The following is a 13422-nucleotide window of genomic DNA, read 5'->3' as shown; positions in this document are numbered from 1 at the left end:
TTTTAAAACACTGCTATAAGGGCTAGAGCAAGATTTCAAAGATTTTTGCGAGGCCTTCACAAAACACTTAACGAACAGGGAATCCTGTCAGGATCTGAGGGAAAAGGAAAATCAGCTGTGCTATCCAAGACCTGCTTTTTTAAACCCTACCAACAGTTTAGGAAGCTCTGTTCAGCTGAGGTATTTATGCCGTACCAGCCTCCCTTACAGCCAGACGAAAGGAATTTACTTCACTCAACAATTCGAAATACGAGTAGACGAGCAGCTTTATTTCTGTGCAAGTGATCGCTAGTTTAGCCACGCAGTTCTACCAGCGGAATAGCACAGGTAAGCTCTCAGCTTTCCCTGAAAACAAAAAGGAGAAGGCCAAGCAACAGGGTGGCAGGATTTCATCAAGTGTGGAGCGCCGGGAACGCGCCGGCAGCTCCCCGAGGAGGCCGGGCGGAGGGAATCGCGCGGGAAACGCGAGGGGAACGCTCTGCCCGCCCGGGCTCGCGGCTCCGGGATGCCCCGGGGCCGGGCAGGGCAGGGCAGGGCAGGGCAGGGCCCGGCCGCGCACTCGCACCCACCGAGCGCTCCGGGTTCGCGGGGCGGGCGCGGCGGCGCCGCCGGCACCGGGGCCTGTCCCGCGCGTCACCGCAGCAACCGCGCGCGCCGCCCGCCCCCCGCGCACGCGCGGCCGCCACCCGCAGCCTCGCCGCCGAGCGCGCACGCGCGCCCCGAGAAGCCCGCGCTTGCCGCAGCCCCCACCCCTCCCAACCGCGCGCACGCGCAGCGAAAGCAGCCGCGCATCACCCCCTACCGGCCCAACCCCTCCGGCGCCGCGCGGCGCTTCAATGAATGGGGGGAGGTGGGGAGAGGCAACCGCCAATGGCGTGCGGGGGCGCGGCGCGCCACCCCCGAGGCGCGATGGGAGTTGTAGTTCTTTCCGGCAGCCGAGCGGCGCTGGCCGGCGGCGACCGCGACTACAGCCCCCAGGCGGCCTCGCGCGGCCGCGCGCCCCGCCCCACCACGGCACCTCGGCGCAGCGCTGCCGCGGCCGCAGTCGCGCCGCAGAGGTGACCCCGAGCAGCCAGCGCATCCGCCGCTCCCGCAGACATGGTCGGTACCGGGCCCCTCGGCTTCCTTCGGCTCGGGGCAGGGAGTCCCGGCAGGCGGAGGCGGCCCCGAAATGGCGTCGCCCTGCCCGCCTGGCCGCGCTGCTGCCGGGAGGGCCGGGAGTGAGGGGCAGGGGTGACCTGGCGGTGGTGCGGCGCCCGGAGAAGGCGGGCGCGGTGCGCCCAGGGCTCGCCGCAGCCCGGAGCCGCGGTGACCTTCCAGGCGGGGACGTGGGGCCGGTGCCGGGCTGGCGGCGGCTCTGGCCGTCCCTGTGGCCAGGGCCGTGCGGGGGAGGGCGGGTGTGCCCGCGGCGGAACGCGGAGCCTGCCCGTGCTGGGGCTGGCGCTCCGCAGGGAGATCGCGCCTGTTCCCGGCACTGCCCGCGGGAGATGCGGGCTGTCAGCGCTCCTCCGTGGGGCCTGAAAGGCTTTGGTGCGGTCCTGTGTTAGCTCAGGGGAAAGTGCTTGTGAAATGTCTCTGTTGGTTCATCCCCGCCTGCTGTCGGAAATCCAGCTGTTTGCTCAGACTCTCTAGATTGTCAAGGAGTCCTTCCAGTTCTGCCCTGAGGTTAGAGGTGAACTGCATTGCTTTGCTTTCCTGCAGCGTGTGTACATAGGTCTGTAAACCTGCACAGAGACCTTGCTTTCCTTTCTAGGCATGGAAACATCTCTGTGTTTTTTTGTGCCCTGTTACTCAAACCTTCACTTTCAGCTATTTTGCTATAGAAAGGATGCTTGCATGCTCTGAAATGTGGCTTAGTTCAGCTGTACCCTAAAAAATACCAAAATCTGTAAACTTTGTGCTTATTTTCCACTCTTTCTATTTAAATGGGGATTTGCAGGAGTGACAACATGACAGCAAAAAAAATCAAATCTCTCATTGAGGCATGGATGGGCTGGTCTCACAAAGAACTTTGATGTCCAGGCTTTTCAGAATGTCACTGTTTTTAGCTTGCCTTTGCTGTTCAGATTATGCAAGTGATGTTGGGCAGAGGCTTTAAATTTCTGAAATAAAATCATCTATCAGTGCAGCCATCATTAGCTCAATGAAATGGAAAAAGTTTTACAGGGCACCTGTGTCAAGGTCGTTCCTTCAGGAAGGAATGCCTTTGGAATTGCTTTGCTCTCTGAACTGCAGCACTAGTGGTGTTCTTCAAGTGCACGGCTGCCTTGCAGCAGAGAATTTCTGCTACATTTGCAAACATGTTTATTGTCACCACATCTCTGCTTTAAGGAAGGGAGAGCAAAGGGAAAGTTCCTTAGGCAGACTCTAGACCTTGGAAGAGATAAAAATTTATTTTAATGATTAAGTAGTTATTGTAAAGGAAGGTGGGATAGCTTAGTTGGCTGGAATAATGTTCAATATTCAGGAATAATGTTAAGCTGGTGGTATTTTATAGACGTGCTTATCAGCAATAATCTTCATAGAGATCTCTCAGAACTGCAATTAGCAATGCAAAGTCTGTCACTTGTGTAATCAGGATGTTCCTGTCACAGCATTTGATAGGTTGTGAGTTATCTTTTACTTACCTTTGTAACCTCCTGGATCAGTTTTGCAGTGCAGTGCTGTTTGCAGGTATGGCACTAATGTTTTAGCTCTGCTGATACCAGCTGTAATCACAGAAATAACTGAAGCACTGAGTTCTTAAACCAAAGTCTGTGGGGTGGGTGTTAAGACCTCAAGTTCCTCACTTGATATTGGAGGCTTTGCTTTTATCTGTGATAGTTTAGGAGGGGGAGAGATCCTACATTTGCTGGATTCGATGAAGAAGGGTACTGGTGAATGCAGTGGTCAGTTGCTGGGAGCTTTTTTCCCATCCTTTTTATCATTACTTTTGCTACTCTTTTATTTTCTTAAAGCTTTTAAAGTATACATCAGTTGAATGTGGAGTGGGGAAGGCTTTGGAACAAAATAGTTCAGCTAGTTGTTGCTTAATTTGTCCGCTAGTTCCTTTATACCTGAGAGTGAGTAAAGGTCACCCCTGCAGCTACCACAGCATGAAAGTCCTGCAGGAGCCAAGTCACGGGTTAAAGCGTCTGGACATGAATGTCTGGAGCCTACAACTTCTCTTGGGGAGCTTCTCATTTCTCTAAAAGTAGCCTCAGACACTCAGCGAGACCAATTTTAATATGAGATGTAAGGTTTTTTTGTGAGAGTTATCCACGTTTTGTAAGCAGCACAACGAAAACCAAAGTTTTTTGGTTTGTTAATCCAGCTTCTGGATTTAAGAGAGAGCATTTAAGTTTCTTTGATGCTAAATTCTCACAATTGGTGCAGGGATAAAAGGCTCTGAGGAATGCACTGAACCCAATGTACTGAAGGTTTGGAAAGGAAAAACAAGTAGGCTGCACTCCTCACCTTATTTTAGCTTATGTGTTTTCCTCCTCCAGCCCCAAATGGGGGACAACAGGAAGGATGGTAGTAAGCAAACATAATTATTTTGAGAAGATGGAACTGAGTCATGACTGAAGGTTTGGGGTTTTTTTTTAGAGGCTAAATGCCAAGTTTGTCTCAGTAAAAAAATAATAAATAGTCCTATTTCTTACCTTTTTATCTTCTCCTCCTTCCCTCTCCTGTTGTTATGCTGAATACTCACCTAATGCTAGTGGATAGGTCGGCATTTTTATGTTTCAATCAGACTGGCTTGTAAAGTTCATAGAATGCAAAAAAAAAATAATCTCTTTTCCTTTCCCCCTTTTGTCATGCTGCTTTAGAAGAATGAGCCTTAAAATCTTTCTTCTATTCACTAGAAATTCAGAAATCAATTCATAATTTATTTCAGATACCCTATAAATGTAAAGAAAACATGTTTTGCTGCTACCTGTGTGAGTTCTGGAATAGCTTAGTACAGGATCACTTTTTATATGATGGGGATTTTGCCAGGCCAAGGTTTGCAGCACTGTGATTTTTCAGTACTTATTTTACTAACTAGTGTGGTTAGCTGCCTTAAAAGAGTGTTCATTGTTCCATTTATATAAATAAAATATAGATTCTTCTTAGAAACAGGCTGAAAAGTTGGCTTTAAAATTTGATACACATCATAATCCGTGCTGCTCATCATCATTCAGATGTTATGGTGCATTTCCCTGCTCAAGAATAGAGTACCAGAACTAGTTTTGAGGTTTAAACCATCAAGAATTGATTGTTTGCTCTCCTTCCCCTCATAGTGGAGTTTCAATGAGGTTAGAGGGGCGTGACTCATATAGGATGAGTTCAAAAGAGAATAATGCACTTCAACACCATGTAACGGGCAATAGGGTAATGAGATATTTAAAGAATCATTCCCATAATGAAGGCCAGGTCTAAATCTGCAAGTTCAGTAGTTTACCTTCATAATTTGTGCTCTGATTTTAACTAGTATGTGATAAAATGGGGTAGATAGCCTAATTTTTGTAATTATCTAACACTAGTTGATGCAGCTGTGCTTGGCTGGTCAATTCTGCAGAGGGAATACACTGCAAGCCCCACATGGTTTTCCTATAAATATCAGTGACAGGAATACTGGTTGGAAAGGATCTGTAGAGGTCATAGAGTCTGCCCTCTTTCTTGCTCCATGTCTGGAAGTTGTCCAATCCAGCCTGACAGTGAGACTTTTGCCACTGATAGATCATGTCATAGGTGTTTTGGTCTGGGCCTTGAAAACTGCTGAGGGTGAAGGTTATACAGACCCTCTGGGTATCCTGTTCTGCTGCAACAGTAGCACATAATCAAGAGTTTTTCTCTTAATTTGTAGCTGTTGCGCCCTGTTCTGCCACTGCTGAGAGGAGCTGGGGACAGTGTTATTTTTCTAACACACTGGGAATGTGTGGTGGTCTGTGTGAGATCCCCCTTATTCTCTACCTTTCCAGACAATGTCCTGACTGAGTTTCCCTCAGCCTCATGTTACAGACCACAGAACCATACAGAACTCAGGTTTCCAGAACTGGACTCAGTATTCCATCTGCAGTATCACCTGCACTGAGTGCAAGACGTGTCTGTGCTCTGCAGCTTACACTTTTCATGATGTTGCCCAGAGTGCAATTAAATCACTTCTTTCACATTCAGTTATGCCTGGTCTGTATCTCAAGTGATCATCTTTTAATTTTCTGAAGAAGTAGGCTTGGCATTCCAGCAGGCTGGTCAGCTGCTTGTTCCTGTCCCAGTGCAATCTGCCCCAGCCCTATTGCCTCTAGAGAAAAAGGGAAATACAAATAATGGGTTTACGAAATACCGGGTTATTAATGTCCTTTGCCACGTGGCCCATTTTGATAGAATCATAGAATGCTTTGGGTTTGAACAAACTTTTAAAGGTCATTGATCCACCTCCCTGCATTTGGCAGGGACATCTTCAACAAGACCAGGTTTTCAGAGACCTCTCCAGTTTGACCTTGAATTTTTCCAGGGGTGGGGCGACCACCACTTATCTGTACAATCTGTGCTAGTGTTTCTCCATCTTCATTGTAAAGTATTTATTTCTTATCTTGGTCTGTCCTCTTTTAGTTTAAAACTATTGCCCCTTGTTATTTCATAACAGGCCCTACTAAAAGGTTTGTCCTAATCTTTTTTGTAGTTCTCCTTTGAGTATTGAAAAGCCACCCTGGTACTTTCTCTTCTCCAGGCTGAACAGACCAAACTCCTGCAGCCTTTAATTTTCGATATTAAATAACCTCTGGATTTCTCCCAGTCCTGGTGCTGCTTAACAAAGTGTCATTTTGCTACAGGGCAAGCCCTTATTTCCCTCTTATTTGCTATATAGTAGCACTTTGGCAGTCTTCGCCCAGTCTTCTCTGCCTTTTGGAGTTTTGGGTCAGTTTGACAAAAGACAGTTGTATTATGCATAGTGTCTGTATTTGTTCATAATGTAGCTTTTGTCTGTGGATTAGTTAAATTTGCTGCCTAACAGTTCAGTGAGGCAGTAGTTTTAAGTGCCCTAGATTCTTTGGTTTCTGATATTCAATAAGTCATTGGTTGCAAATAAGCATTCAAAATGCTTAATAGGAACAGTCCTTGAAATTGAAAAAATCTGAAAATCAGTCAAGTGTCACAGCTCATGAAACTTCTGTAGTAAATTTCAAGTATGAATGGATGGGGTGTATGTTGTATTGTATTATGTTAGCAAGACACTGTTGTTAAAGGGAATGCAAAATTTTTCAAATATATCATAATTCCTGGCATTTTGCAATTTTTCCAGGAGCAATTCTTAAGGATATTTTTGCAATTGTGGTTTGTTTCTGTAAAACCAATCAGAGAAGTTGCTGGTGGTTCTTGCAGAACCAGAGGTGTGATCCCAGGAGCTGGGGATGATCCACCTTTAGGCACATGCTTTCATCCAGGTTAAATAATCATAACATTACTGCTGCAGTAACTTAATTTTAACTGGTGTGAGCCTGAGGTGTGGAGCTGTGGGTAAGGCTGTGTCATTTCCTTGCAGGCTGAACCTGTCAGAGTGCTGGTGACTGGAGCAGCTGGGCAGATTGCTTATTCCCTCCTCTACAGCATTGCCAAGGGCGATGTCTTCGGCAAAGACCAGGTAACTCTCACACTGAATTCACAGAAATCACAGAATGACAAGGTTGGAAGAGAACTTCAAGATCATCGAGTCCAACACATGCCCCAACACCTCAACTGAACCATGGCACCCAGTGCCATATCCAGGCTTTTTTAAACACATCCAGGGATGGTGACTCTACCACCTCCCCAGGCAGGCCATTCCAGAGCTTTATCACTCTTTCTGTGATAAGTTTTTTCCTAATATCCAGCCTATATTTCCCCTGATACAGCTTGAGACAGTGTCCTCTGGTTCTGTCAGTGCTGCCTGAGAAAGAGACCAACCCCCACCTGGCTACAGCCACCTTCCAGGCAGCTGTAGAGAGTGATAAGGTCACCCTGAGTCTCCTTTACTCCAGGCTAAACACCCCCAGCTCCCTCAGTCGTTCCTCACAGGGTTTGTGTTCCGAGCCCCTCACCAGCCTCATTGCCTCCTCTGGATGCACTCAAGTGTCTCAACCTCCTTCCCAAACTGAGGGGCCAGAACTGGACACAGCACTCCAGGTGTGACCTCACCAGTGCCAAGTATAGGGGAAGGATGACCTCCCTGGTCCTGTTGGCACAGGAATGAATGAATGTCAGAACTGCAGTGCCTGAAGCTGATTTCCTCATAGACACTTGGAATGGTTTACCATTGTGCAAGTAATTTCTTCTTTAAGTGGGGAAAATGGGACCTCTGCTCTGTTATGCAAGCTATCAGTTGTTGGTTGTGCTGAAGTTGTTTTCTGCAAATGGCTTTTAAATCTTGAACGAGGTAACAGCCGAGTACAAGATGAATTCATTTTCAAAACACATTGTGCCCAGCTTGCACTAAACCTTTTCTTTCTTTCCAGCCTCTTATTCTTGTGCTGCTGGACATCACTCCTATGATGACGGTACTGGAAGGCGTGGTGATGGAGCTGCAGGACTGCGCTCTGCCGCTGCTCAGAGGTGGCCAAAACAATTTTTTCTTATACCTAAAGATGCTGCAGTACAATTCTTGCATTTATGAGTCCCTGTAGTTGGCAGGAAGTTGGGCAGAAGAAAATCTTAGATTTTCTTGGTTTTGTGTTTTGTAATGCAGATATCTGGGTTTATATCATCTAATCCTGGGCTTTGAGCCTGGACAAGAAATTGTCAGATACTTGTGCTTATGTGCATTGTATTCTGGTCCAGCCATGAAATATATACAATATGTCATTGCTATATTGTGTATATAATATTTATTGCTAAATTTAAAAAAAATCCTAATTTAGTCTTAAAAATATCTTCTGTATAAAGATACAAAATGAAAAAGCACTCCTCAAGCCGTGTAAACAAGCTGAGTTCTGGTAGTTTAAACAAGCAGAAGGGAACAAGTAGGAGTTTGTGTCATTACTATAACATATGACAAAAAAAGCATGTAGATACCAGCTCTCGTACAAATCAAACCTTCTTTGCTTTGAATTGGTAAAGGGGCAGCAAAACTTCACTTGTGTTAGTCCTTGCCACTGAAATTTTATTGTAAAAGTAAAGAAAAGCATATGTACTTATATGCACATTTTTAGAGATAAATGAAATGTATCTTTTTACATAGATTTCTCCTGTGTTTTCCACTTTAGATAAATATTTGTATATAAAACCCATTTACTGGGATGTATTTAATCTGTGGAGGTAGGGCCAAATGACTGTTACTTGTCTTTTTGTGAGGGGAAGGTGGTGGTATTGTCAAATTAGATTATATACTACATACGCACAAAAGACTATTCCTGTTAGCACTATGCCATGAGTATTTATCTTACTGAATTCTTTTCCCCCTTTCTTTTTTTTTCTAGAGGTCATTCCAACAGACAAGGAGGAAGTTGCATTCAAAGATCTTGACATAGCAATCCTGGTTGGCTCCATGCCAAGGAGAGAGGGCATGGAGAGGAAGGATTTACTCAAAGCAAATGTGAAAATTTTCAAGTCTCAGGGTGCAGCCTTGGACAAGTATGCCAAAAAGACTGTCAAGGTGAATATAGGATCTGAATTTAAAACATTAATTCTTTGCTATGTAGAGATCTGGATACATTGTAGAAGAATATTGCACAAGCAGGAGCCTGTTCAGTGTGGGCATTCCTTTCCTTATGCCCTGGAAAATAGACCGCAGTCAAGGGTAGATAAGAAACAGAATGTTAAATAGGTGGATGATTTAGTCATTAATTTATTTGGTGAAAAAGGTGAGTCCTACATTGTATTGCTGTATTCCACACATACTCTGAACTGGTTACCACCAATTTGAAAATCAACCCCATAAAACTGTATGTAAAAAAAATAAGCAGTCTTTTGCTTGTTACCATTTTTCTCTAGGAGATCTGAATTAACTAAATGCAGCTGCCTACTTCATATCCATCTGTGTCCTTTAACATAATGACCCTTAACTTCAGTATCAATATGGAATTGCAGTTGCACAAAAATCAGCTTTATTCAGGTTGTTGGCGTCTTACTTGGAGCATTAGAAGATTTTAATTGTTCTCTCTCAGATTCCTTCAGCACAGTTAATGGGATCATGTGGCTGCTCTCCCACTGCTCTTAATCTCAGACCCAGACTCCGACTGTGCTTTGTAACAGACTTTTTAATGTCTGCTGATGAACTTCCTACGGCTTCTAAGGACGTGTTTGCTTCTTTATCCAGTTGGAATAAAAACTATCAATATAACTATTGTGGAGTAGTGGAAAATTGACTGAACTCGCTTTCAAAAGGGGAAATACAAAGAGAGGTTTGCAGATCAGCTTGTGTGATTTAGAGTATATGGAGTTTGACGTAAGTCATTCGAGGCACAAATGAAGGATGAATCAAAATCAGTTTTGCATAGTAATAAATTGATTTAAGTTGAGGCAGTGTTTTACTTCTAACTGCCTATGAACATTGAGATAAGTAACTGTTCTGGCTTTCTTAATTATAAAGCAATTATATAAAGTAGTGGCAGCCAGTCCAGAAAGCGTTTAAAAGTGGTTGGTTAAAAGTGTGCTTGTGTCTGTCTCCCTGTATCTGGTAGCATGAGGTTTGAAGCCAGGCTGTAGGTCCAGATCTCCCTAGAAGTCTTGTTCCCTTTCACGTTGGATGTCAAGTTAAAGAGAATACCTACCTGGAAAATATTTCTATGTGCAGTTATAGAAGATTGGGTGACTACGAATGACACACTTAAAAGACAGTTTTGTTGAAGACAACTAAGAGATTAGAAAACAAGACTTTTAGATAGCTTCTTTGAAGGCCAAGCAGTGTATTTCACTGAAGGGAGGTGTTTTGCAGAAATACCTACTTCATCTTTCCTTTCTTCATTTTTAGGTTGTGGTTGTTGGGAATCCAGCAAATACCAACTGCCTGATTGCATCAAAGTCAGCCCCATCCATACCAAAGGAAAACTTCAGCTGCTTAACTCGTTTGGATCACAACAGAGCCAAATCTCAGGTAAAAAAGGGCTTATTGTGTTTTCTCTGCTAAATACAGAGCAATGCTTTCAAAGAAGCCTGTGAGTTGAGAAGCTGAAGTCAATGCAATGAACATCTTTCATTTCCAATTTAGATTGCTCTGAAACTTGGTGTGACTGCTAATGATGTGAAGAATGTCATCATCTGGGGCAACCACTCTTCCACTCAATATCCTGATGTTAACCATGCGAAGGTAAATGTGAAAGGAAAGGAAGTTGGAGTCTATGAAGCTATAAAAGATGACAGCTGGCTGAAGGGAGACTTTATCCTGGTAAGATACCTTTTTTTTTTTTTTAATAGTCATTCTGTGCTTGTGCTTTCTCCTTACCTCACCTGAAATTGTAAACAATGTAACTGATGTAGTGAAGCAGCTCTTTTCTCTCACTAGAATAAGCCATCTTCAGATATCTTGTTGCTATCAGTTATTTGCCCTGGAAAATTCAAGGCAGGAAAATCTACATAACTTCTATTAGAAAAATCCAACTGGAATGCTAAAATGATTCAGCAGAGAGTTTTGATCACAGCTCATGTGAAACTTGTGTGCCACAGGAACACCACTGCCATTTCACTACGGTGACTTTTTGGGGCAGTTTTGTAAATGAAGTGGGATGATCCATTTGCTGCTCTCCATGCACCCAAAAAGGCCAGCAACTCCTTCCCTGTTCATGCATGTGCACAGACACACACACACACACACACACAGGCACTTTCAATTCTAAATGTGTGGCATCATCAGCACCATTTCTGAAAAGGAATCTGAAAAATCTTGGAAATGCCTGCAAGTGTCTTAATGTAGGGTAGTAATAAATAATAATGTAAGTTAGTAAAAAAAAAAAAATAAAATTAATTGATCAAGAGCACAGGCTACCTAAGTAGAATATGAAGGGAAATGGATTACTAAAGCCCCAGATGAATAAAGATTTAGCAAAACTATTACATTTAAAAACTATTAACTTGAGTATGGTGAGGTAGGTTCAGCTATCTTCAGGAATTAAATTAATTGTATGCATTAAGTATTTTAGGATTGAGACCAGCAAGTGTTTCACACTGGTATTCAGCAGAACACCTTAACTGACAGTGTGTCACTTGAGACATCTGCTGCTGTTGACATGCACAAAGTCTCCTGGTGGGAAAAGCTTGTGACATCTGGTTGGTATGAGGGTAGTCAGCTAGCTGTAAAGTTTAGGAATGAGCCTCTGAAACATTGTTACATTTGTGAATGCAAAACTCTTCTAGATTGTATTCCTGGATTGTATGCCATGTTTGTTTAGTGAAAGAACTGTATCTTCACTGATAAAATTAAATAATTTCGTACAACAGTCTTTCTTGATGGCATTTGCTAACAGCTTGTAGACCAAGCCACGGTTTTGCTGCTTTACAATTTAGTTATGGTTGGGTTTTTTTCTTAATTGCAGACTGTTCAGCAACGTGGAGCAGCTGTTATTAAGGCCAGGAAGCTGTCCAGTGCCATGTCAGCTGCCAAAGCTATCTGTGATCATGTGAGGGACATCTGGTTTGGCACTCCAGCGGTAAGATGTGGTTATTAAAGTGCTTGTTTGCCTAATGCTTTCATTCTGTGCCCACCTCACTGACCTAGAGTGTATGTTTGTTCAGAGGAAAGAATCTGTCTTTTCTGGAGTAAGTTGTGTCATAGGAGATAAAGGATATCCAAAATCATGAAAATTTTGCCTGCTTCTAGCAGTGAAAAATGTATTTATCTCTGCCTTTCTGGTTTCAGGGGGAGTTTGTTTCGATGGGAGTAATTTCTGATGGCAACTCTTACGGTGTTCCTGAAGACCTGCTATATTCATTCCCTGTTGTGATCAAGGTAACTAGGCTGTATTTAAATCCATACATCTTCTGCAAGAGCTATGAAACTGTCATGTGAGCCTGTTAACAGCAGTGTGGGACTGCAGTTGCTGGGATGTGGGGGTTTAGCAGTCTCTCTTTCAGAGAGGACTCTTATTAACCCAGTTAAGTTAACTTGATTGTCAGCTAAGTGCTGGTAGGCAAGTACAATTTGACATGACTAGCTGGTGCTGGTTGCATTCTTTATCTGAAATAAAATTGTCTTCTGCCTGATGTGGTTCTTAGGGCCATAAGCTGTGTTCTTATGCTGTAAAGTTTCTTTCACGCAGACTGTGACACAGAATGAAGCCTGTGCTTACATGGAGGGCTTTTTATTTGTTTATTTTCAATCAGGACAAGACCTGGAAGTTTGTTGAGGGTCTTCCTATTAATGATTTTTCTCGTGAGAAGATGGATCTTACTGCTAAGGAGTTGGCTGAAGAGAAGGAGACTGCTGTGGAATTCCTCTCCAGTGCATGACTAGGTCAGGAGGAAATACAAAATCATTTAAGAGTGGAAGAATCGAAAAGCCGTCTGTAGGTCTGCTACCAAGCACCAATACTGTATCCAAGTCAACTGTCTGTGGCCATTGTGCTTTTTAAAGTTCATATGCTTACTGGTACTGTCGTGCCTCCTGAGTTATTAGCAAAATATTATTAAAGAAGTAAAACTAGTTTGTTGACCAAAGTTTTTGTCCCTTCAATACTAGTTGCTTTCTGTGTATGGTACAGGATAATTGTTTGCCTCGGCCTTGGCTACTAACGCACAATCTGAGTTTTGATTAGAATTTGGCACTACTGGAACACGTCCTAGTCTGTGATCACTTCAGCAGCCTCTGTCTCAACTGAAAATAAAATTAGAATGCCAGTAATTCTCTTTGAACTGACAGTTCAGTGACCCCAGGTCTATCACTGGACAGACTTCAAGTAAATACATTTCACTCTGGTTATGCTTACAATGTTTGTCGATAGAAATATTAAAAGTTGTTCAATCAGATACTGGCTAAGAGTAGTCTGTTGCACTTTATTTGCATGTTTTAGTTATGTAACTAACACAGTTTGATAGTACAAGATTTAAAAAAAACCTTAAAAGCCTATTTTAGGAAACTGAGGGAAACTAGTTTAAGCTTTAAGCATTACTAGCTTTCGTAATGACTAACATTTCCCTTTGCCTGAGTTGGTGTCTGTCCTATTCTAACAGAAGTTTCTGCCTTGTACTAAAGTAAATCTTGGTCTGTCAATATTTGGAGTCATCTCATTTTTCTTTTTTGGTTTGTTTTCTTTTGATGAGGATTTGAAAAACAGAACTTCTTTGATGAGAAAAGGAAAGGTTAAACTGAATTATAAGCAAATTGAATGGTTTCTTTGAGGATTTACCAGCCATAATATAAAACAAATCTGCAAACATCAGTAAGTATGCTCTCAGAATATTGCTGTACCTATTAAGTACAGTGACAATGATGCAGCAGAGACTTATTATATGTAGAGGTGAAAGGGGAGAGAAGCATTTCAGAAAATGGGA

At 43.3% G+C, this 13422-nt stretch overlaps 2 protein-coding genes across 22 annotated transcripts in view; one reads left to right on the top strand and one right to left on the bottom strand.

Moving 5' to 3' along the window:
- The window catches only part of WDPCP (WD repeat containing planar cell polarity effector), a 147791-nt gene extending 147134 nt beyond the window's left edge, over positions 1 to 657 (bottom strand). For 17 of the 21 annotated variants that reach the window (XM_064414974.1, XM_064414973.1, XM_064414996.1 and 14 more), the window contains exon 1: positions 570 to 657. The gene's annotated coding sequence lies outside the window, so the exon portion shown is untranslated. The other 4 variants (XM_064414985.1, XM_064414987.1, XM_064414990.1 and 1 more) reach the window with 1 other exon arrangement.
- A 305-nt stretch (positions 658 to 962) lies between these two features.
- Positions 963 to 12897, top strand: MDH1 (malate dehydrogenase 1). Its single transcript, XM_064414972.1, has 9 exons — positions 963 to 1101; positions 6509 to 6607; positions 7458 to 7554; positions 8418 to 8593; positions 9911 to 10033; positions 10148 to 10324; positions 11469 to 11582; positions 11792 to 11881; positions 12256 to 12897. Exons 1-9 carry the CDS (start codon positions 1099 to 1101, stop codon positions 12379 to 12381), a joined length of 1005 nt encoding a protein of 334 aa, XP_064271042.1. The 5' UTR covers positions 963 to 1098; the 3' UTR covers positions 12382 to 12897.
- Positions 12898 to 13422: the final 525 nt, after the last annotated feature.

Source organism: Passer domesticus, chromosome 3 (genome assembly GCF_036417665.1).
Source record: "Passer domesticus isolate bPasDom1 chromosome 3, bPasDom1.hap1, whole genome shotgun sequence".
Lineage (NCBI taxonomy): Eukaryota > Metazoa > Chordata > Aves > Passeriformes > Passeridae > Passer > Passer domesticus.
Note: the sequence above shows the minus strand (reverse complement) of the source record. Positions and strands in the feature narration are given on the sequence as shown.